Genomic DNA, 26,128 nt, shown 5'->3' with positions numbered 1-26,128 from the left:
CTATGCGTGCTCTGGTCAGGGCCATTCTAGCCTACACTAGGTCTTTTTCAGTGGTGTGCTGGAAATTAGGTCTGGCAGCGCGTGGTGGGAGGAGGAATCCCTGATTTGTAGCATTTACTGACGTCTATGGTGTCAGTACTCCAAGTGTTGCCAATTAAAAGCGACCAACTGGATGTCACTCAATGTGGAGTTGAGAAGAGATGCACACAATTGGCTTTCCTCTGGGGAGCCAGCCATAAGCCAGCTGCAGCAAAACACTGTTTCATGTTTTTAAAAAGGCACCCTCTGGGTGGAGGAATTAAGAAAGGTACTCCTTTAGGGCAAATTTTAAAAAGGCACCTCTCTGGACAGATCTGTGCCACAGGTGCCCTGGTGAGGAGACAGCAGGTGTCCTCTCCACTGCACATGGCCTGTTGCAGGAAATGTGAGCCAGATTTTAGGTCCATTCACCTCCTCAACTGGGTGCCTTTGTGCAGTGCACAATTGGCACAACCTTACATGGCAGTCTTGGCTCTGATTCATGACTACTCTATAGTTAAGTAAAATGGATAGAATAAGGGAAAAGAGAACCAAGTTACCTAGCAGCCTGAAAACCTGCTTTATGCAGATTATAGGATTATTACCAGTTAGAACACTAATTATTCTTAAAATTAGCTTAATTAACAGAAGGCTATTATTGCTAAAAATGGCTTCCAACTATAACAGTCCAGGGATAGACATAATGATGAAGCTAAAAAACTTCAGAAATGTGATACCTACAATCCTCCATGTTTAAATTCCAGCTCATTAAATAAAATAATTACCTTCAGTGATTTAAATTCTAACAATAGACAAACCCAGGCATATGTGACTATTTTAAATTTAATATAGTTCTTTACTAATTAAGAAGCAGTTGCTCATAACTCCTATTTAGCCTGCCAATTACTCTGTGAAAGTTATCTTCCCCTTTTTTAAAGATGAGAAACAGGCTAAGAGGTAAATGATTTCAAGGTGACTCAGAAAATGACCCCAAGACCAGTTCTGCTTAAATCTCACTCTTTTTACTACTCTGTGCTAACATGGACATTACTTCAATATTGTAAAACAGACCATTTGAGATGTCTCTGGTGAAGATATTTTATTTTTCATAAAAATATAATTGTACAATGCTCTTCAGAGAAAGAAGAATTCCCTCAACACCCCTAAATACCACGTGGATTAATAATCTTCCTCTCTTTTAAAACTAAATATGTAATTGATAATATGCAACTGATTTCTGGTGAAATATAGTATTTATGTTTTTAAATTTTCTTTGCCTTTATTTTAACTAAAGCTAGCTCCAGTTTAAACCTATGCTTTTTGCAATAAGCCAAATCAAGTCTATCATAATTCAAAGATGATGAAGTAAAATGCTGATAAATACTGTCAATTAGCTGGTACACGGTAATGCTGATAAATACTGTCAATTAGCTGGTACACGGTGATATGAATTTGCTGCAGTAAGACAGATTCTGATTTAGATGCAACAGACAGCTTTTAGATAAAATAGGAAAAAAAATTTTAAGAATGTCAGCTATATTCTAAAACTTGACCTGGTCAAACTTATTCCCTATTATGTTCAGTTGTTCTACTATGTGGCAGGTCTATGCTAAGTTGATGACAGAATATGACTGGTCTGAATACACAAATGTGTATTTTCCCCTTGCCTTCCTTTCTTTGGGGGGGAAAAAAGAAAGAAAAAGAAAACATTACTCTCTTTACTCAGGGAGCACAGAGAATAGCACTGATGCCAGAGGGACAGAGCTTACCGATTCTCTCACCCTCCTCTGTTCTCTCTCAGCCTGGGTGCTGTCATTACAAAGAGGGAGAGATGCTATGGTTTCAGTATGCTGCTTCTTAACTGGAATGGGAAAAGAAATGCTCCAGCTGTTTGAATCAGTGACATTTATTAACATGCTTCAAGTGGCCAAAGCGTGCAGCCAGCACAATACCCAAAGCAATCAAAACATTCCTTTTTAAGACCAAGGAACTTTCTCTTGGTATGATCTACTTTAAAATACCAAAAAGATCGGGTTAGGAATAAACTCAGTAAGCTGTAATTTACTGTCATCCAAAATTACACATCCTCTACCTGAGGACAAAGTCACTGCTCTTATAAAGATACTGGGGGTGAGGGTGGAGGGTAGCTCAAATGACCTTGTAATTTAACGTTACAACCAGAGAAGAAATACTTCAAGCACAATGGAGACATTCCATTGAAGAGCCACATTCATTTTGGAATGTTTGCTTTGAAAACAACTCTTTTGGGGAATTCAAAAGGTATTGAACAAAGCAACACAGAGTAAATCTTGGGCTGTTTTGCTAAATAAAAATATACACTTGAGTAGACCAGATGGCAAAAACATACCCATTACAATCTGAACACTATATTTAAAACACTTAAATTCTGAAGGTCTGAATATTAACAATCTTTAATCTATCTATATTTGTGATCCTAAAAAGACATTAAATACTCTTAAACCCCCAGTCCTCCAAAACACAAAGAGACCCAACAGGCTGGGCTAGTGGTATATCAGTAGTCACACAGGACTAGACTAGATCTGAGTTTGCAATCTACACACAAGAGATCTTCAGGAACGCAGGCTAAAGGGAAGCACTTCATTCAAACGTGTGGCCTAAGAGAAGGGGGGAGAGTACCTTGTAATCTGACACTATGTGGTCCATCTCTTGTTCCACCCCACTGTCTAGACGATGATGCCTCCTCTTAGACTGCCATTTCATAACAAAACATACTGTTTAGAAGCCAGATATTTGCTTCATTAGAGCTAAGAACAATTATAATTTAGCAGCAACAGAGAACACAGTTCCTGATTTAACTATGGGAAAGAGAAGAGAGTGATAAAGTGTCTCAGTGGGGAAAATGAAAGATTCCTAGTCTACTTGCAAGTAGAATATGATGAGCTTGATTCCTCAACCATCACTCTGGTAGTCAGGAAGAAAGTAAATGGAGCTGTGACGGGAACTGGAAAGAACCACTCTGGCTTTGTGCCCCTCCTGCCTGGCCCACCAGCCGCCTGCTGTGCACAACTCCAGCTCATGGCTTCACTCCAGAGCGGAGGCACCGTCAGGGCTGAACCAGATGCACACCCACAGTGTGTTTCTTCCTGGCTCAGAATATTTTCCTATGGAAACTCATGTCAGGGAAGAAACTAAGTGTTCTGGTTATGCCTACAGCCATTAGATCTACTAACAATTTCTCCCTCGGTTTGTTCCAGATCTCTTGAGGCAGAAACTCGATCTCAGCAGCTAATTTCATCCTATTTTCTTTAGGAAAATTCTCCGAGTTAGTTGACTACACAAGGCAATGTGTGTGAACATTCACTCCTACCCTCCCCACATACATATACAGACATACGATAGAAACACATACATATATACGTACATACATACATATTCTAGGTTGTCAAGAGGATGTCTGCTGCTGAAATGCCTAAAAGGTTACTTCTTGCTTAAAAATAAAATTTGACTAATTATTCTCCAAGTACGGACTAGGCCCTAGCAAACTTTTATAAATATAGTTTGAGAAGACAGCAACAAAAGTTTTAAACAGACGCTGTCTTGGGGGCTTTCCTGATGGATTTTGTTAACATGTACGTTATTTAAAACAGGCATATCATTATGGATTATAAAAATAGAAATGTATATATTTGTTAATACATATTCACAGCTTATGCTGGAATGGCTCACAGGAGAAATCATGGTTCATGCAGAAAATAAACATTACTCAAGTAAATAGAAACAAATAAGATTAGGTCCATAAAGGCTGAGAACTTGGTAATCAGCCCATTTGGTTTCTCTTTGTAGGGCACTCAAAAACATAAAAGAAGGTGACACACCTACACACACATACACATACAATGACATGAAATACATGGAAAAGAATATAAATTAACCAATAAAGCAATGTAGAGTTAAGGTGCAAAAATACAATCTTCACCCACTTCTCTCTACTCCTGTGTTTTCAAGCATTGCAACATGTTCAATGCCATGGGTGGCAAGGGCAACCAGAACAGGTCTGAATGTTTATAAATTTTCTAAGTGTTGAAAGTTAAAGCAAAATCCTTTGGGATCTATGATCACACATTTTGGTAGAAATTGCAGATTTACAGAGATGACTACTGAGCAGTAGGTAGTAAATGGAGCCAAGAAGTACAATCTTGCCCATTCATCCTCCATAGGATAAAGTATTGGCTTCAGTCAGTGACTCGTCATTTTATAAAATCTTCACCCTGAAAGATAAAGTTACCAATGTAAGAATGCTTGCAAGTCAATGAAGCTTGGTTAATCTATTTTAAAATACATTTTGTTTGTTTAGTATCTATGGAGAAAGGCTTTTTAAAAATAGGTATTGAGGGGGGCGCCTGGGTGGCTCAGTGGGTTAAGCCGCTGCCTTCGGCTCAGGTCATGATCTCAGGGTCCTGGGATCGAGTCCCGCATCGGGTTCTCTGCTCAGCAGGGAACCTGCTTCCCTCTCTCTCTCTCTCTCTCTCTGCCTGCCTCTCCGTCTACTTGTGATCTCTCTCTGTCAAATAAATAAATAAAATCTTAAAAAAAAAAATAAATAAATAAAAAAAAAATTAAAAAAAAAAAATAGGTATTGAAACTGAGCTGATCTGTTTTTTTTCATTAATTCAATTTAGATTAAGGCAAATGTTACCTCATCTAAGAAAGGCTATCAAAAAGCAAACCCTTCAATTTTATAAAAATATTTTAAAAGAGGGGCATCTGGGTGGCTTAGTTGGTTGGGTGGCCAACTCTTAGTTTGGCTCAAGTGGTGATCTCAGGGTCTTGAGATTGAGCCCTGCATCAGGCTCTGCACTGAATGCAGGGTCTGCTTGTCCCACTTCCTCCCTCCTACCCCTCCCCCTGTTCTCTCTCTCTCTCAAAAAAATCTTTAAAAAAATTTTAAAAGACAAAAAGTTTATAACATACTTTTATGACTGTTACAAGTGCTCCCAAAGCAGTCACAATGACAAAGAAACCAATCCATTACATCTTCATTACAAAATCTTCCTGGTCTCTTCAACAAACAGTGCTGGAACTATTGGATATTCGCATGCAAAAGAATTAAACTCGACCTCTACCTCACACCATATAGAAAATAAACTCAAAAATGGATCAATGAGCTAAAATATAAGAGCTAAAACCATAAAACTCTTAGAAGAAAACATAGGGGTAAGTCTTCATGACCTTGGATTTAGCAATGGATTGTTACACATGACAAAGCATGAACAACAAAAGAAAAAAACAGATAAACTGGACTTCAACAAAATTTCGATGTTTCGTGCATTCTTAATAGGACACTATCAAGAATGTTAAAAGACAACCTACACAATGCGAGAAATATCTGCAAAATATTTCTGATAAAGGTCTAGAACCTAGAATATATAAAGAACTCTTAGAACTCAACAACAAAATGAAAAACAACTCAATTAAAATGTGGGCAAGGGACTTAAGACATTTCTTTAGAAAAGATATACAAATGGCCACGAAGCACAAGAAGAGATGCTCGGCACCATTAGTCTTCAGGGAAATGCAAATCAATACCACAATCAGATACTACTTCACATCTTAGGAAGGCTATAGTTTTTAAAATGGAAAATAAAAGGCACAGCAAGATGTAGAGAAATGGAAAGCTTCCTATCTTACTGGTAGGAATGCAGCATATTTCAGCTACTGTGGAAAACAGTTAGTGGTTCCTCTAAAAGTTAAATGTGGAATTACCATATGACCCAGCAATTCTACTTCTAGGTGTATAACCCAAAGAATTGAAAACAAGTACTCAAACACATACTTGTATGCTCATGTTTCAAAGCATACTGTTCACAATAGCCAAAAGGGAGAATCAAATGTCAATAGACCAATGGATAAATCAATTATTATATACATACACATTGGAGTATTATATAGCCACAAAATGTAAAAAGTACGAGTATATGCTATAATGTGGATGAAGCATGAAAACATCATGCTACCTGAAAGAGGCCAGACACAGAAAATCACATGCTGTATGTTTCCATTTACATGAAATTTACCCAGAATAGGTAACTCCACAGAGACAGAAGGTAAATTCACAGTTGCCAAGGGCGGGAGGGATGGAATAAGAACAAGTAACTGTTTAATGAATTCGGGATTTTCTTTGGGGGTGATAAAATGCTTTGTAACATAGAAGTGGTGACTGTACAACACTGTGAATGTACCAAATGCCTCTGAATTATTACTTTAAAATGTTTGTTATGTAAATTTCACCATAATTAAAAAAAAAATCCTACAGTGATGGGCTACTGTACTAGATAGAATTTGGACTAGGTGAAGACAGGTTTTCCCATTAGAGCTGTGTGACCCTGGGTGCCTTATCCAACTCCTCTGTTGTTGTTTTTTTTAAAGATTTTATTTGAGGGACGCCTGGGTGGCTCAGTTGGTTAAGCCGCTGCCTTCGGCTCAGGTCATGATCCCAGGGTCCTGGGATTGAGTCCCACATCGGGCTCCTTGCTCGGTGGGGAGCCTGCTTCTCTCTCTGCCTCTGCCTGCCGCTCTGCCTGCTTGTGTTCTCCCGCGCTCGCTCTCTCTCTCTGATGAATAAATAAATAAAATCTTAAAAAAAAAAAATTTTATTTGAAAGAGAGAGAATGAGAGGGTGAAGGTCAGAGAAGAAGAAGACACCCTGCCAACCAGGGAGCCCAATGTGGGACTCGATCCTGGGACTCCAGGATCATGACCTGAGCTGAAGGCAGTAGCTCAACCAACTGGCCACCCATGCGCCCTCCTCTGCTATTTCTTCATCTATAAAATAAAAAGTAGGGCACCTGGGTGGCTCAGTGGGTTAAAGACTCTGCCTTCGGCTCAGGTCATGATCCCGGGGTCCTGGGATCGAGCCCCACATCGGGCTATCTGCTCGGCAGGGAGCCTGCTTCCTCCTATCTCTCTCTCTGCCTGCCTCTCTGCCTACTTGCGATCTCTGTCTGTCAAATAAATGGGTAAAATCTTAAAATAAATAAATAAATAAAAAGTATAATTCCTTAACACAAACATTGGAGGAAAAGCAAGATAAATATAAATGAAAGTGTTTTGTAAGCTGTAAATCAAAATACAAATAAAAGGCATTATTACCAACAATAACTAGAATGGTATACTCCCATTTATGGGCTAAGTCTACTTTAAAATTCTTCCATACATTTAGCAGTTGCTCTTCATAGATCCCATGTAAAATTCACTTCAGTATTTAGAATCTAACACTATTTCACTTGCTTATTAGTGTATTACAAATGACATCAACATTTTATTTAATGACATACCAAGGAAAGAGGTCAATGGAAACCCGACCTTAAGATGCTCCTCTAAATATAAACTCTCCCTCTCATTGTACTCACAGGAATTGCTATTAGCGTCTGTCTTCCCAGCTTTTGTGTGCCTGCTTGAGTTCTGCTGAGATTTACTTTGCTCTTCTCCAGTGAGTAGGGCCTTGATTTCAGAAGGGATTTTTCCTTGGTCCATTGCCATGCACCACTGCTTGTACTGAAATATGTAAAATATATTTAAGTAAAATTTTACTAGTCAGAGTTCAGGAACCACTGGTGGAAATCCTAGAAGTAGTAACTTCCATAACGAGAGGTCAAACTGGCTGCTGGGAATCCTGCCCTCCACCATATTTCCTGTTTCCCACGGAGGACATGTATAAGGCTTGCCATTTTTCAGAAGAGGGTAGGCAACCGCTGGTGATTCTTCTTGTGATACACTGGAGTAGCATTCAGATTTAGAAGGCCCCTCTAGTGAAAAGAACATCTCCCCACAGTGTGCCACTAATTAGGATCCTTCTCTTTTTGCTAACTATCACATTATCATTTCCATTCCTAAAATAATTAATTCTGTAATTTCCATTCTCTTTCATAAATATTCACTGAATGTCTACTTTCTACCAAAATGTATACTATGGACTTAGGGGGTATACAAAGATTAGTCAGTTCAAAGGCTATGCCCTCAAGTGGTTTACACTGCAGAGCGTGAGAAATAATTTACAGCGTAAGTCAAATTCAATATACATATATTTTTAAAATCTACTGAATAGTATATATCTGGATTCTCTTCAGGCCCCAACCTTATGTCTTGCCTTTTAAAATGCTGAGATAGTAGCCTGTCCCAGTTTTGTAATGATCATGGTAGTATTCTCTCTTCTCCAACCTGTCACCTCCTCCCTTGAGGTCATAGTAATGAGATTTCCATTCTCTTTTAACATTTCTACAGCCATCACCCAAAGTCTTAATGAATGAATGAAACATGGTGAATAAATATGAAATACAAATGGTATACAATGCATATTGTTACATACTGCTATACTGCCTTTTCCATTTAGCAATATATTGTGAATGCCTTTCTACAACAGTAAATATATATGTGCATCGGGGTTTTTTTTAATGGCTGCAAAGCAGTCCAATATATGAATATTGGCTACTTTGCAGCCATTTAAAAAATCTCCTATTGTTGTACATTTGGGTTATTTTCCATTTTTTTCTTTCATGAACAGTCCCTCAGCGAAATAGTCATGTACATTCTGCTTCCACCAGCACTGTGCGAAAATGCTTATTTGCCTACATCCTGGCTAACAGATTTCTTTCCCATATTTGTCAAGTGGATATGTGAAAATTGGTATCTTCATACTTTACTTTGCTAAGCTTAGGTTGATTTTTTCATGTGTTTACTGGGAGACTTTCTTACCATTTCCAGTTCCTCTCTGAGGGCACATATGGCTCTTTCCCGACTGGATACCAACTCTTCCAAATACTGGTATCTTAGTTTTTTCCTAGCTCGGCATTCTCTTGCACTCTGCCGGCTCCTCTCAAGTTTTGCCTTCAAGTCGATTTTGGCTGGCTTCCGACCACGTTTGCCGGGCTTCTTTACTTTCCCTCCAACCACCTTCAGTAAGAGAGAAAAGAAACCATTTTTTTCCTCTTAGTTCTGTTTCTAGGAAAGTGACTATGGCTGCATATTATTAGTAAGGAAAACATTTACAAGTAATAAATGAAACCTATGAAACTTAGAAAGCATAATCCCATGAAATGCCTTAAGAGTCTTTGCTTCCTGTTTTGTTTTGTTTTTTCTGATACTCTTGATACCATGAGTGTGAGAGAAGAAATACTCTAAGTTTTCATTATTTCTTCAATAACAATCTTTAAGTAGTTTAACAGTAAACTTTATGAACCATATGTAGCTGGATACTAAAATCTAAAAGACTGTCACTAAATACTTTGTTTACATGGAATTTTTATTGACTTGAGAAAATAGTAAGTAAAAAAAAACCCAATATTTAAAATTCTAAGTTCAGTGTGATCTCGACATTAAAAAACAACACATAGAAGAGACGATATTTGTTAAAACACCAATGGGGAGGGCGCCTGTGTGGCTCAATTGTTAAGCATCTGCCCTCGGCTCAGGTCATGATCCTAGGGTCTTGGGATGGACCCCATACTGTGCTCCCTGCTTGGTGGGAAGCCTGCTTCTCTAAGCAGAGAGTTAGATGTGGGATTTGACCCCAGGACCCTGAAATCATGACCTGAGCCCAAGGCAGACCCTTAACCAACTGAGCCACCCAAGTGCCCTATGTTTTGTGTGTGTGTGTGTGTGTGTGTGTGTGTATTTATTTATTCATTTACTTATTTATAAATATGTATCCTAAGCAATTTGGCTATGACTTCCCTCTTCAAGTTTACCAAGTCCAAAGGAACACATGGAAAGTCCCTGACATCTTCAGGATAATTCTCTCCTGCCTTTAGAAGCCTGTAATTATAACCCTAGACTGTCTCAGGAGAGCTCTACCTGCTCCCACTAGTCATATGACATCTTTTCAATATCTCTGTTACTCATTTTCCTGCATAGGCACAATTTTTTGGTGACAGACAAAGTAATTTAATCTTCCTTGTTTAGTTTTGGAACCTCCCTAAGTTCTTATACAACACTTAACTATGAGCTAAATGTGATGAATTTTTAAATACATCAACCTGAACTTGAACATCAAATAAATTTTCTTGAAAGCAATTACCTTGAAAGGGGTTACATTTATTACAATGAACAAGCTTTTCGGTAAAGTGCTTTTAGAACTAGTTTCTTAGAAGCTACAACACAGTCTGCCTCAGATTATCTACTTTATCTGACGAGGTTCTGAATGACGCCTAGTTCTTTCTGAAAATTACCCTCAGGAAATAAAAATGTCACAACTTCAGTATTCTGAAAGGAATATTGCTGAGGCTTTAAAAGGCAATTGTTAAAGAGAAGATGCAAAACTCAAACACTGACAAATCATTGCAATAAAGTAGCAACTTCATCAGGTAATGAAACTCAAATTCAATATTCACGTGGCTATAAAAACTCTCATTAGTTTGTTTGAAAATCACTATTACTATCAGACACCAACAACATCCAGTGCCCTATAAAGATCAGATCATTACTAAGTATAATGGTTAGGTGGAAAACCAAACTGTACATATGAATCAGCCACATTTACCAGACACTGGGTGGTAACATGACGGATGGTCAACCACTACAGCACGCGTTTTTACAGGGTGGCTCTGAAATGAGGCTGAATACTCCAGGGCTCTGGGGAAAAAAACCTTCCTTTCCACCACTGTGGTAAAGCTAGCTGCTTCAGTACTACTCCCAAATTAGTTTCAACTTTTCAAAAACAGGTCTTTTAGGGGTGCCTGGATGGCTCAGTTGATTAAGTGTTCAACTCTTGATTTCAGCTCAGGTCATGATCTCAGGGTCCTGGAACTGAGCTCTGCATGGGCTCTGCACTCAGCAAGGAGTCTGCTTCTCTCTTTCTCTCCCTTTGCCACTCCCTCTCGCCCCCCAACCCCCAAGCATTCTCTCTCTTAAAAAAAAAAATACAGTTCTCTTAAAGCTTTTTATACTATATATTATCATGTTTTTATTTCAATATAATAATATACGCTTCAGGAAACTGCAGTTTTAATGAAATATTTTGAAATCATCTTACATTGAAATAAATATTTACTATTTATTAAATAAATATTTACTATTACTACAGTTTTTTTTGGTTTGTTTTTGTTTTTGTTTTTGTTTTAAGATTTTATTTATTTATTTGACAGAGATCACAAGTAGGCAGAGAGGCAGGCAGAGAGAGAGAGAAGGGGAAGCAGGCTCCCTGCTGCCCAGAGAGCCCGATGTGGGGCTTGATCCCAGGACCCTGGGATCATGACCTGAGTTGAAGGCAGAGGCTTTAACCCACTAAGCCACCCAAGCGCCCCCTATTACTACAGTTTTTAAAAAGGAACATATTTACAGCATAAATTCAGGTCTATAGCAAAATAAATGGTAAACACATCTATTCTCTACATAGTGAACTCAATCATCAATAACATAACACTGTAATCTAATACCTCATATATTTGTTTTTAATTAATTCAGGAGAGACTGCCTTTGAGAAACCAGAAAGAGGACACAGTGTACTTTAGAGACTTGACTGATTTTGTAAACCTCACACAGTCATAAAAACCCAATAACAGTTATAACCCTTTGTTTAGTTTTCATGGTAGTAATATTATTTTATTCCTTTCTTTTTTCATTAGAAAGGCACAGTGAATAAATCCAGGGTTCCTGTATTTTATGTCCCCTCCTGTAAAATTACATTAAAACCACATAACCACCACTTCCCTAGTTTAATTTTCCTCAATGGTAGACTGAATTTTTGGCTTTGGATGCCAACTAAAATCTGATTAGTGTACCAGTTTTCAAGACTCAGGTACATTAAAGGATTATGGGGAATTTTTTTTTTTTTTCAAAGATTTTATTTATTCATTTGTCACAGAGAGATATTACAAGTAGGCAGAGAGGCAGGCAGAGAGAAAGGGGGAAGCAGGCTCCCCGCTGAGCAGAGAGCCTGATGCAGGGCTTGATCCCAGGATCCCGAGATCATGATCTGAGCTGAAGGCAGAGGCTTAACCCACTGAGCCACCCAGGCACCCTGGATTACTGGGAATCTTAAGCCTAAGAGCATTTTATAAAGAAAAAGGTATTATACAGGGGCACATGGGTGGCTCAGTTGGTTAAGTGCCCAACTCTTGATCTCAGGTCGGGTCATGATCTCACAGTTGTGGGATCAAGCCCCACATCAGGCTCCATGCTCAGCACAGAGTCTGCTTGAGATTCTCTCTCTCTATCTCTCTCTCTCTGCCCCTCCCCCCACTCATACACTCTCTTGCTCAAAATACATAAAATATATATATTTTTTTAAAGGAGGAGCACCTGGGTGGTTCAGTGGGTTAAAGCGTCTGCCTTCGGCTCGGGTCATGATCCCAGAGTCCTGGGATAGAGCCCCGCATCCGGCTCTCTGCTCCGCAGGGAGCCTGCTTCCTCCTCTCGCTCTGCCTGCCTCTCTACCTACTTGCATCTCTGTCAAATAAATAAATAAAATCTTAAGAAAAAAAAAAAGGAAAAGAAAAAGGTATTATACAAATGTGGATTGGTATACTAGTTGCTTTAACAACTTAATTTCATATATTTCACAAGCTATAATGATTAGGGGACAGTTAGGAGAAATTAATAGAAGGAACCAGAAACTAAAACTGAAATCAACCTCACGAATTCCTCCCAAATGTCTCTGGGCCAAAAATCGTCCTAGCCAATGTTTCATAAAGTTTTCACAAATTCAGTGATTACCACATTGTCCCCTTGCTCTATCATATTTCTTTTGTAAGGAAGTGTATTAATGTGGCTAAGTAAACGTACTGATTTTTATGCTCCAACACAAATGCCAAAGAAAACTATGAAAGTAATATAAAATTTAGCTTTTTCTATTCTAGTTTTATTTCTATCCACATACTAGCCACATGAAATTTTAAATAGCTATCTTTAAAACAGTGGTATCTTTATCTACTACCCCTTTTACTTCTCCCCCACCCTCAAACACATTTGTGAGCCAGAAATAGAAAGCCCCAAGGGAAACACTCAGAAAGCTTGTATCCTTAGCCCTCACCATGAACAAACTTATTAGCCATTGATTTTTTCTTACTCTCCACAGAGAATTTATTACACAAAGGAGGAGAGCAGAGATGTTAAATTTCAGTAGGGCTTTTGCAATACCAAGTTTGTCTTCATTATTTGTTAAAAAGGTTCAAGTCTATTTATTATAAGCAAGTAAGAGTGAAGATCCTACTTTTCTGTTAACTACTTGTTTTTTTTGTTGTTGTTGTTGTTGTTTTAATATTTTCTCCATTCAGACAAGCTAAAACTAGATGTTATTTTTAGAAAGTAAGCACTAGGGACCGTCATATAATTCTATCTCAATATACGGCAATTATTATTTAATAAATACAGCAGATAAAAAACCTAAAGATGTCCCTAAATAATGACTGGGTCAAAGAAGAGATCACAAGGGGCTCCGGGGTGGCTCAGTGGGTTAAAGCCTCTGCCTTCAGCTCAGGTCCTAGGATCGAGCCGCATCTGCTCAGCAGGGAGCCTGCTTCCCCCTCTCTCTCTCTGCCTGCCTCTCTGCCTACTTGTGATCTCTGTCAAATAAATAAATAAAAATCTTAAAAAAAAAAAAAGAAGAAGAAGAAGAGATCACAAGGGAAATGAGAAAACTACTTCGAAGTGAATGAAAAGGAAAACCCAATATACCAAAATGTGATGAGATCCAGCTAACGCAGTGCTCAAAGGGAGCTCTAAATGCCTAAACTAAAAAAGAAGAATTGAAATCAATAACCTAACTTTCTACCTTAAGAAACTAGAGAAAGAAGAGAAAGTTAACCCCAAAGCAAGCTGATGGAAGGAAATAACAAATACTGGAGCAGACATAAACAAAATAGAGGATGGAAAACAATAGAGAAAATCAATGAAACCAAAAGTTGGTTCTTCAAAAAGATCAGCAAAATCAACAAAACTTGGGCTAAACTGGTCAAGAGAAAACATTCAAAATACTAAAATCAAGGGGTGCTTGGGTGGCTCAGGAAGTTAAGTGTCTGCCTTTGGCTTGGGTCATGGTCCCAGGGTCCTGGGATTGGGCCCCAAATCTGGGTCCCTGCTCAGCAGGGACCCTTCTGATCCCCCTGCTTGTGTGCTCTCTCTCTTGAATAAATAAATAAAAGTTAAAAAAAAAAAACCCAAAATACTAAAATCAAGACAGATTTTAGAAGACATCATCCCTACCAACTTTACAGAAATAAAAATGGTTATATGGCATAGCATGAAAAATTATAGGCCCAAATCTAGATAACCTAGAAGAAATGGACAAATTCCTAGAAAGATACAAAGTAGCAAAACTGACTTGAGAGAAAAAATAGAAAATCTGAAAAGCCCTATAACAAATAAAGAGATTGAATTAGTAATTGGAAAATCTCCCACAAAGAAAAGACCAGGTCCAAGTGACTTCACTGGTAAATTCTACCAAACATTTAAAGAACTAACACTAATTCTTTACAAACTCTTCCAAAAAACCAGAAAAGAACATTTCCCGTTATTATTAGCCTGATACCAAAAGTGAGACTTATACACTGAAAACCACAAAACAGCATTATAAGAAACTAATGATCTAATAAAAAGAAAGACATCCCATGTTAATGGATTGAAAGACTTTATATTGTTAAGATGACAATACTCCCCAAATTGATCTACAGATTCTACATGATCCCTATCAAAATCCCAGCTGGGGGCACCTGGCTAGCTCATTTGGTACAGCATTTGACTCTTGATCTCGCAGTCCTGAGTTTGAGCACTATGTCGGGTGTAGAGATACTTTAAAAAAATCCCAGCTGCCTTTTTGCAGAAATTGACAAGATAATAAAAAAAATTCATATGGAAATGCAGTGACCCAAAACAGCCAATCTTGATAAACAACAAAAGTGGAATGGCTTATGCTTTCTGATTTCAAAATTTATTAGAAAGCTACAGTAATCAAGATAGTGTGGCAATGGCACAGGGGTAAACATACATATCAATGAAAAAGAACTGAGAATCCAGAAATAACCCCTTACGTTTATGATCAATTGATTTTCAGTAAGGTGCCACAGCAATAGAGAAATGGGAAAAGAATAGTCTTTTCAATAAATGGTGCTGGAACAACTGGGATCTACAAGCAAAAGAATTAAGCTGGACTCCTACAACACGACATATATAAAAATTAACTCAAAACAAAACCCTAAATGTAACCTATAAAACTTGTAGAGGAAAAGAGAAATAAATTTGTGCCCTTGGATTAGACCATGAATTCTTAGATATGACATCACAAGTATACACAACAAAAGAAAAAATAAACTGGACTTCAAAATTAAAAATTTTATGCTTAAAAAAAAACACCATTAGGGGCAACTGGGTGGCTCAGTGGAACAAGCCTCTGCCTTTGGCTCAGGTCATGATCTCAGGTTCCTGGGACAGAGCCCCACATCAAGCCCCACATTGGGCTCTCTGCTCAGCAGGGAGCCTGCTTCCCCCCCCACTCTCTGCCTGCCTCTCTGCCTACTTGTGATCTCTCTGTCAAATAAGTACATAAAATCTTTAAAACAAACAAACAAAAAAACACTATTAAGGTCAACCCATAGAATGGGAGAAAATATTTGTAAATCAAACATATGATAAGGGACTTGTATCCAGAATATGTAAAGAACTTTGACAATTCAACAAAGAAGACAAAAAATCCTATTAAAGTATAGGCAAAGTATATGAATAGACATTTCTCCAAAGAAAATACACAAATGACCAATAAACATATGAAAAAACATTCAACATCATTATTCATTTTGGAAATGTGAATCAAAACCAAGAAATAACATTTTATACCCACTAGGATGGCTATATAATAAAAACAGCCAATAACGTGAAGATGTGGAGAAATGGAACTCTCATACATTGCTGGGGGGGTGGGTTAAAATGGTGGCCATTCCCCAAAATATTAAACACAGAATTACCATATGACCCAGCAATTCTACTCCTAGGTAATCCCAAAAAGAAATGAAAACATATGTCCACTTAAGAACTTGTACAATGGATGTTCACAGCACTGTATTTCATGATAGCTAAAAAGTGGGAACAACCCAAATGTCCTCCAACTGATGAGTAGATAGCAAAATGTAGTGTGTTTATACAATGGAACATTATAAAACATTATTCAGGCATTAACTGATTCAGGCATTAACTGATGCATGGTTCAACACAGATGAACACTGGAAACATTATACCAAGTAAAACAAGCCAAACAGAAATGGCCACACACTGTATGATTCCATTTATATAAAATGCCCAAAAGAGGCAAATTTATAGAGATTAAAAAGTAGATTATTGATGTTTTAGGGGATGGGGAGGAGAGACTGGGAAGTGGCTGCTAAATGTTTTTTTTTTTCTTTTTAAAATTAACATACTTTGCTTTTTTTTTTTTTTTTTTTTTTTTTTTTTTGGACAGAGAGCACCAGTAGGCAGAGAGGCAGGCAGAGAGAGAGGGGGGGAAGCAGGCTCCCCGCCAAAGCAGAGAGCCCGATGCGAGACTTGATCCTACGACCCCAGGATCAGGACCCGAGCCGAAGGCAGCAGCTTAACCCACTGAGCCACCCAGGTGCCCTATACTTTGCTTTTTAAAGCTCTTTTAGGTTTACAAAAAATTAAGCAGAAAAGTACAGAGTTCCCATATATCCCCTTTTCCTCCACCCTTCCAGCGTCCCCTATTATTAACATCTTGTATTAGTGTAGTACATTCATTACAATTGATGAACCAATGTTATTAATAAATCCAAAGTCTACATTAGGGTTCACTCTTTGTGTTATACAGTTCTATGGGTTTGACAAATGCATATATCATGTATCCACCATTATAGTATCATACAGAATATTTTCACTGCCCTAAAAATCCCATGTTCCACCTATTCCTCCCTCCCTCGCTCCCAAAATGTTGGCAACCACTGACCTTTTTACTACCTCTATAGTTTTACTACCTTTATAGGATCCTGGCATCATGACTGGAGCCAAAGGCAGACACTAAACTGAGCCACTCAGGAGCCCCAACAAGTTCAACTTTCATAGAAAGAGGAGTTATGTGCTCTGTAGGGCCTTCTTAAAATGAGGAAGGCTCCAGTGTCCAGATTAAATCCTATTCCAGAGACTCTTGGGTCATTCTACTTCTAGCTTTTCAGGAGCTAACAACAAGCACTTAAATTCAAGGCTAATGGATACCTGGGTGGCTCAGTCTGTTGAGCATCTGCCTTCGGCTCAGGTCATGATCCCAGGGTCCTTGTATCGAGACCCACAAAGGGCTCCTTGCTCAATGGGGAGCCTGCTTCTCCCTCTGCCTGTCGCTCCCCCAGCTTGTGCTCTCTCTTTGGCATATAAATAAAATCTTTAAAAACATATTAAAAAAAATTCAAGGCTAAATCAAGGCGTGTAGGGAGAGAGCACTCACTATGGGACAAGGTCTTGAGCTGGGCACTCTACATGTTATCTCATGTTATTTCACACCATTTCAGGTGAGGGAAACAGCACTATGCTCATCTTTTTCAGGTAAAGTGGGGAAAATTAATTCCTTTATTTGACAACCATTTATTAAATACCACCATACCTCAAACAGCATGAAACTCCAGGAATATTAATGTAAGAAGTTGGGGGTCCTAAATTGTAAGGAATATGGACTGATGAAACACAGCAGACATGAAATAAACAATAATATCATAAGGGGCAGGATATCAGTATATACAGGAGTGGAGGGAGGCATGTATATACACACCAGAGATGCATAGTGGTCTTTTTATTTTATAGATGACAAAATTTTAGCCAGTCTTCTCTTTCTTACTCCTAACAGGGGCATCGTATGAAGTCATGCCTCCTCAGGACCTCACCCTGTCCCCTGCATTCCCACCTAATCTTCACCATTTCTCTAAATGTTCCCTCCATCTCCCCAACTTCTGCAATAGCAAATGTTATGCTTTCTTTGGTTAGGGTACGCTCTAGCCCTCTTCCTCTGAAGCTCTCCCTGGCAATTACCCTCTTCCCATGTCATTTTTCTTCTCCTAATGCCTGGAACATACAGTGAACACACTGAATTTATACATTACATTGTTTTTTTCTAGTGGCCTCACAGATTTAGGTTCCATCTCCTCCAAGTAACGTGAGCTCCTCATGCGCCAAAGCCGTCCGTGTTTTCTACTTCCGTAACCTCAACCGTAACTGGGCCGTATGCCGCCCAGAGCCAGGCATTTGGGAGGCATTTATTAAATGACTGATTGAATAAATAAATGCAAAGAAAAATTAGGAATATTCTGAAACAGACTTAAGTTGATATCACTACTATGACTGCCAACTTAAAGAAGTTGTTAAAAAAAAAAAAAGCTCCCTCATAAGGGATATAAAATCTGAAAAACCAGTTAAGAACCCTTAACTATTTTACCACCCTTTTTGCACTTATTTACATCCTAATGCTCTAATTCTTAAGGCAACTCATAAAAGTTTCAAGCTGTTAAGTCTAACAGAATTACCGCATTTACACATTTACCCTTAAGGGTAGGGAGCAACAGCTCCAGCTAAAAACAAAATAGAGCAGGAGGGCTTGTTTTGCTCTTTTCAAAAACATGAAGTGAAAAGTTACCTCCAACTGTTTAAGGAAAAATAAAGATACATACGAATGTTCCCAGCTAGTACTCTTTACCACTTTAAAGAAAAAACAAGTAGCTGCCTTTTCATTTGCTGTTAAGACTCCCAAAACTTCCTTCACAGCTGTGGGTTAGGCCTTTTATTTACCAGATCTTCAGAAAGAAAGTCTAATCACATCTTCCTGCTGCTAACCTTTCTGCCAGTTCATTCTTCTAGTCCACGGAAGGAGAAAGCAGATAAAGTAGGCCTCTCTGAACTGAGAGTTAACTCCTGCCTCTCCTCTCCCAACACCTATGCCCGCTCCGACCCCCAGCTATGTCTGGGAAGCCCATCCTACATATACCTGAGCGATGCCTGAAACTGTTAAAAACCGACTAAGAGTGGTCTATACCTAACTGTCTTTGCTTCATTCCTGCCCACCTCCTTCTCAACCGCCACATTCTGGCTTCTACCCTATCACTCCAGGGAAAATTCTCTTGCTAGGTTCATAAACAATCTCCTATTTTCCAAGTCCAAACCCCCTTTTTCACTGTTTACTTGACACTTTTTTTTTGTAGCATCTCATATCGTAGACTAAGCCCGTTCTTTAAAATTCTCTGCTCCCTTCGATAAATGGCATAATAGCCCTTTTTGTTCTTGTTCTCCTGTATCACTAACCTCTCCGTTCCCGTTTATGTTGCTGAGTCCTGTTCTTCAGCCCCTTCGGATCATTTTATTGTTTTCTAGGGTTTTGTCTCTTTAGCTCTCTTTTCTGTCCACACTCTTCATCCCAAAGGATTTTATGCATACTCCATCAACTACAACCACTGTAATAGTCTCAATATGGTTTTCAGCTCAGGCCTTTCTCATGAGCAATTAACCGAGCTGGTACAGGGTCAGAAAGCACTTGCATTTATTGAGAACCCATGATGTACTAAGTTCTTTTGATATGGGTTCACATATTACAGCGAACTCTTGAACAACATGAGGGTAATGGGTGCCAACCCCCAAGCAGTCAAAAAACCGTCTGTAACTTTTCACTTCCCCCAAAACTTGACTACTACTGGCCTATTGTTGAAGCTTTACCAATCACATAGTCAATTGTTGCATATGTTGTATATGTGTTATATATTGTAATCCTACAGTCAAGCTAGAGAAGAGAATCATAAGGATGAGAAAATATATTTACAGTACTGTACTATATTTATTTTTTAAAAAGTCATGTATAAGTGGGTCGGTGCAGTTCAAACCTGCATTGGTCAATGGTCAACTGATTTTTTTTTTTTTTTAAAGTTCTATGCCCAACATGGGGCCTGAATTTGTGACCTGAGATCAAAAGTCACATGCTCTACTGACTGAGCCAGCCAGATGCCCCAAGGGTCAACTGTTACTACCTTTAGTTCTCACAATAACTCATTAGAGTTTTATTAACCCATCCAATGAAGAAATTCAGTTTGGAAGAGATAAAAGACAGCTTGAAAATAGTAGAAAGGAGATCTGAACTTTGGTTATATGTCAAAATCCATGTTCTTTACTAATTGGACCACCTGCTTCTAGTCTTATCCAAGTTCCTACATCTTTACCCTAATCCATTCTCCATATAGCCATTGGCATTTTTTCCTTCAAAGACGCACATCCAATATTGTCATGTCTGCTTTAAAATCCTTCCGTGGCTCCCCAACACGTATGGCCTTGGTTTTCAAACTTTGGTAGGCATATTCCCCACTCAATTGGGGAGCCTAATTAAAATTCAAATTCCCAAGCCCATTCCCAAGATTCTGGGTCAGCAGGTGTTTCCTCTATTCCACACTTTGAAAAATACAGACCATGGGGCACCTGGGTGGTTTAGTGGGTTAAAGCCTCTGCCTTTGGCTCAGGTCATGATCCCAGGGTCCTGGGATCGAGCCCCACATCAAGCCCCACATTGGGCTCTCTGCTCAGCAGCGAGCCTGCTTCCCCCTTTCTCTCCCTCTGCCTATTTGTGATCTCTCTCTGTCAAATACATAAATAAAATTAAAAAAAGAAAAATACAGACCAAAATTTGAGAGCTTAACTTGCCAGGCATATCGTGATCTGGCCCCGGCTTACTTTTCCATCCTCATCTCTGCCATGCCTCTACTGGTATTTTAAGCTCTAGCTCAGGGGTCAGCAAACTACAGCCCTGCTGGCCAAGCCTGTTCCCAGTTTTGGTAAATAGAAGGTTTATTAGAACACAGCCACACCCAGTCATTAAGTTTTGCCTATGGTTACTTTGTGCTAAACTGGCAGGGTTGAGTAATAGCAACAGAGATCAAAATGGCCAGCAAATAGTTACTATCTGGCCCTTTACTGAAAATTTGCCAATTCCTGATCTAACTTGTAGCATAATACTTGTTAATCAGTGCAGTATGCTTTAGTGCAAGGTCTTCCTTCTTTTCCACTTTCTGGAGGACTCCTATTCTTCCTCACAGATTCACTCCTACTGTGTGAACCAGTGTCTGACATGCCTAGAGAGGCACCCGTTCTTACTGCTCCAAAAAAAAGCACTTTGCCTCTATTGCCCTTATTTTTTACCTCACTCTATTGTATTGACTATTCTATACGTCTGCCGAGCCCACTGAAATGTAAGCTCCCAAGAATAGTTACAAACTTTTCCACCTTTCTCTGTCTAGCATAATGCATGTACATATTAGGTGACCAACAAATAATTAAGGAATTAATGAATGAATACACTTTCCTGAAAACCTTAAAAGAACTAATCATTCTGAATAAGAATATGTAAACTTAGATTTCAACTGGTTTCTGTATTATTGAAATTACTCCTTAGGGGTAAACTATCTTGTGAGGTACCCTATGTAAAATATGCATGTAATCTAGACAGGAAGGGAAGGCACATTAAATCTGTCACAGATTTGTTTAGTAGAGGAGCTGGCTCTTCTGTTTTGGTCTTATGGATAGCACTGATGAAGAGGAGGACAGGAAAACATAAAATGTCTGGGTTTTGTGGCACTGTTCAAGACAGGTAGGGGCCAAAGGACAGATATGGGAGTGTCAAAGACATTTTGGGGCCAAGTTAAAATTTTTGTGAGAACCAACGCTACTCAGAAAAATGGAATGGAACAGATGATCCTATCTTCTTACCTAAGAGGTAAGGAAGGTGTGAGAAACCTTATTTTCAGATAATTGTGTGTAATACAGGTAGACAGGAAGTCTATGAAGTCTATGAAGGAGAATAGCGTCCACATTACCATACTGTGGCCAGCATCTGGGCCAATCTCCTGTCAGTCACTCAACTGAAACTTGATGGCCTATAGTGCCAGGCAATACAGTATGGCAGTCTTTTACCAGCTTAGTCTGTGGCAGGAACACGTCTGGTCAAGGATGTTTCAATTTTTATCAGTCATTGATTCAATAAACAGAAAAGTCAAATATAAAATAAAAAAATAAAAACCTTCTGCCTATGAGCAAAGCCTCTGAAAATAACAAACTTTTATTTTCTTTGTAACTGGATGCAACAGGTGAGGAAGAAGCAACTTTCATAAAAATAAGCACTTCTTCCTAGTGGTGGGCATGCAGGTAGGCTCACGAGACTACCTTTCTCACACGATCTGACAGTTAAATACACAGCTTAAGTTAATTTCTTCTTTTTTTTTTAATCTTTTTTTAAGATTTTATTTATTTATTTGACACACAGAGAGAGAGATCACAAGTAGGCAGAGAGGCAGGCAGAGAGAAAGAGAAGGAAACGGGCTCCCTGCTGAACAGAGAGCCCGATGCGGGGCTCAATCCCAAGACCCTGAGATCATGACCTGAGCCAAAGGCAGAGGCTTAACCCACTGAGCCACCCAGGCGCCCTTAAGTTCATCTCATGCTTCATCCCATTGCCCCGTCCCATCTGGGGACACAGGAGCAAAAGGAAGTGTAAGTATAAACATGGCTGCAAATGTTAGGAATAACACACAATTAATAATTACTAAAATGAGCATCTCAGATACCTGAGGACCAAAGAAGTCACTCTTAGTAACAACAGTTACTAGTAACTATAATAACTAGTAACAATAACATTTTTTGTGTGTGTTTACTATGTGTTAGACTCTGTACTCAATGCTTTATAGTAATGCATTATCCCTAATCCTCAACAAAGCCTGTGAAAACAATATTAACCATTTAGAAGATAAAATGGAAACTCAGAAAGTTTAATGAACTCAGCCAAGATTTTTCTTTCCCAATTAGTAGAGATCTACTCAGTCAGTGTTTGAGCTCTGCTGCTTAGCACTTTCCCAAGCCCCCACTTTTAGGTGCCCATCTACCTCTTGCTTTATTTTTGCCATTTGCCATTGACTGTATATATTCTGCCTGGGTGGCTCAATGGAGCATACTGATTCATAAAGCCCAGGCACATAGGGCAATCTTCTTTTTTAAAAAAGATTTTATTTATTTATTTGACAGAGAGAGATCACAAGTAGGCAGAGAGAGAGAGAGAGAGAGAGAGAGGGAGGAGGAAGCAGGCTCCCTGCCAAGCAGAGAGCCTGATGCAGGACTCCATCCCAGGACCCCGAGATCATGACCCGAGCTGAAGGCAGAGGCTTAACCCACTGAGCCACCCAGGCGCCCTCAGGGCAATCTCCTTAATGCCACTCTGTTCCAACCCAATCACTATTAGTGAGTATTCGATGCTGTATCAGGCACATTGCTAGATGGTAGAAAGGTAAAGGTGCATTCCCATTCAGATCTATCCTACTCTGACTCCAGAAAGGTAGGTGACAGAATGTGGAGAGCTCCTGGCAAACTCACTCATCACCACTGCTGAAAAGAACTCAGAAGGGGCGCCCAGTCAGTTAAGCATCTACCTTCAACTCAGGTCCTCATCTCCAGGCACTGGGATCAAGCCCCACCCCTTGTGGGGCTCCCTATTCAGCAGGAAGTCTGCTTCTCCCTCCAACCCACCCCCCTCTAGTGCTCTCTCCCTCTGTCAAATAAACAATAAAATCTTTTAAAAAATTATTTTTAAAAACCCAACTCAGAATACAGAATCTTTATATAGGGAAGTCCTCACATCATCATCGCCTGTTTCCCTGACCTGCTGATTCAAATACTATCCCTCTACAACTGCTACTCCTGCCCTCTTCATCCTCTTCCTATTCCCCTGGCTTTGCTGTCAGCCAGTTTGTCAGCCTTTATGCTCTCTCATCATACTTTATGCACAACCACCATTATTCCAAGCCCCAACACTCACCTCCCCTTATACAGGAGAAAATGGAACCTGAGACTCTATCGCCGATACATAATGTGAGGAGAAAATGTGTTTTGTGTGTATGTGTATCTATGCTAGGAGGACAATATAATTCTGTGGGACTGTAACAACTAGAGCAAAGAGAAAGGCCAGGCTGGGAGATGCAAAAGACTTCAGGGCTGCTTCATACTGCCTGACTGCTGGAAGAGCAGTCTGATCTTGCTGTACACGGCATTTAAATATTACTCATCCACAACTACGACGTGTATTCAAAGTGAAAGTAGTGCATTCGCAGAGGCACTATCCATCCACAGACATGTGGAGTAGATTTTCTTTTCCATAATCATTAAAGATTTAAGAAACTGCTGGTTTCTAAAAACAATGAACTAAAAAGAATGAGAACTGAGTTCATTTTGCTTTCTACCCCCCAGATTTAACTTCACTCTTTTAGGGAAAACAATAAAATTTTATACCCTCCTACAGTTTGCTAGTTTTAGAAATAGCTCCTATGTGATTTTATAGCTAAGTAAAATAACTCCAAATCCTATGTATTTTTCTTGGACTTGAGACTAGTGAAGACTTTGAGAAAGTTATTAAATGTTTCAAAAGTCTGAAAAGGAAACTAAAAATTTTATAGAATATACTGTGAGAGCTTCAAATTAAGGAAATTAAAAAACAATGTTATTTTAGCATCTTAAAGAGCCATAACATTATTCTGAAAAAGGTAGTGGATATAGTATTCAGATTTTCTTTCAAAATTAATACTAAGCAATCGAGCTAGCAAGACTTTCATGGAAAAATTATTTTCTGATGTTTCTGGAAAACTTTCAGAACTCCCCCTTTCTGTCTCAGAAACACCGCTTCCTGTTAGGGTTTGCTACTTCACAAGAAAACTTTCTCCAGGTGAGTCTCAATTCCAAAGTACTGCGATGGGCTTTCCCTTCTGCCTACCACTTTGCTCAGAGCCTTCTGTGAGAACAGGAAGAGGAGATAATGTAGAATAACCCAAGCAGCATGGAGAATCTAGAAATCTTTTCACTCTAAGGATGAGTGAAACAAAAAAGTGACAGCAGCAGAGTATTACTGGTTTGGTGGAGGGTGAAAGGGCACCCAAACGAAGGAAAAAGCTAGCATGAGCAGTATGCCAAAAGAATTGTGGAAAGTAAGACCTCTTAAAGGCATAAAGAAGGAATGATTTCTACTTCAAAATTGCCAAAGTCTATTAGTCTGACTCCTTAAAAAAAAAAGTCCAATTTCCTAAACATTCTAAAACATCAATAAGCTGACCTCATCCCTATCTTCATGAGCTAAAACTAGACAACATTAATGTGGATAGACATAAAGACAGAAATAGGTTATACATACACTCTATGAATTAGCCAATTATGAACAATGTCTGTTAGATTCATAGGGATAACTGATTTGGATGGCAAAAGGTGGTAGGATATTAAGATAGATTAACAAGAACGAATTCACTATTTCTCTTAGAGAAGGCTTTCTACAGGAGGTTAGATTCTGGACGAATAGCAACAGGAGCTTAGCAGAGTGTTCCAACCAACCACAGGAAAATATCTCAGAGGGGGAGTGAACTGATTATATGAATGGGGCATTGAGTAAGGGAGCCTGAGAGAAGAAAGGGGAACCTTCAAGGGGAATAGGGCTGGTTCAGGGCGCCCTAATTAAGGTCTCCAAACTGGAGAAAGTCTGGGAGGGGGGGGGCAGGGGAAGGCAAAAAAGAAAAAGTACCGTGGTTTCTTCACTTATTTTGCTAGGCAAGTTAAGGACTAGGCTTTGCACTACCTGGAAAAGCTGACAAACAGGCTTGTCCTGGGAGTGAAAAATTCCCAGAGGAGAGAGCTCTTTCTGGAAAGACGCAGCCCCCTGTTCCCTGAATTCCTGGCTGGGCACCATGGGGTAATAACTGGAGGCGCAGGGATGTCTATGGCAGGTGTTTCCTGGGTGTTGGCGTGGCTACCAGGCTGAGGTTCAGCGGCGGGTCTAGCACTTAGCGACAAGCAGGCGGCGGCGGCGGCAGCAGCTGCGCGTGCAAACCACAGGACTTACCTTACTGTCATCCATCTCGGCGGACAGGCCGGCCTGGCCAGGCGCTCCCTCCCACTGCCCTCCCCCGGCTCAGCCGGCCTGGCCCGGCCCGGCCCCCGCCCCGGGGGAAGAAGGGGATATGGTTCTGACTGTCTCCTCCTTTCGCCTAATAGTTCGATTCCCTGATGCCACAGTCACGGGGACGAGGGACCAGTTCAGGAATGACAGAGCGGACCCTGGAGGCGGCCCAAAACGCCTCCTTTCGCCGCCGCCCCCTCC

General features: G+C 39.5%; 1 protein-coding gene across 1 annotated transcript; it reads right to left on the bottom strand.

The window, feature by feature from the left end:
- Window positions 1-1,091: 1,091 nt before the first annotated feature.
- LOC111142244 (cAMP responsive element binding protein like 2) lies at window positions 1,092-26,128 on the bottom strand. The gene is made up of 4 exons (XM_022495287.1): window positions 25,871-26,128; window positions 8,752-8,949; window positions 7,410-7,554; window positions 1,092-4,268 (listed from the first exon to the last, which is right to left on the bottom strand). The coding sequence occupies exons 1-4, from the start codon at window positions 25,883-25,885 to the stop codon at window positions 4,264-4,266; spliced, it is 363 nt and encodes a 120-aa protein (XP_022350995.1). The 5' UTR covers window positions 25,886-26,128; the 3' UTR covers window positions 1,092-4,263.

Source organism: Enhydra lutris, unplaced genomic scaffold (assembly GCF_002288905.1).
Source record: "Enhydra lutris kenyoni isolate GAN:26980312 unplaced genomic scaffold, ASM228890v2 scaffoldscaffold7, whole genome shotgun sequence".
In the NCBI taxonomy this organism is placed as follows: Eukaryota; Metazoa; Chordata; class Mammalia; order Carnivora; family Mustelidae; genus Enhydra; species Enhydra lutris.
This window is presented reverse-complemented; position numbering and strand designations above follow the sequence as displayed.

Coding starts and splice junctions, on each gene's coding strand:
- LOC111142244 (XM_022495287.1), bottom strand. Junction 7,555..8,751: donor TCAGAGAGGAACTGGAAATG/GTAAGAAAGTCT, acceptor TACATATTTCAG/TACAAGCAGTGGTGCATGGC.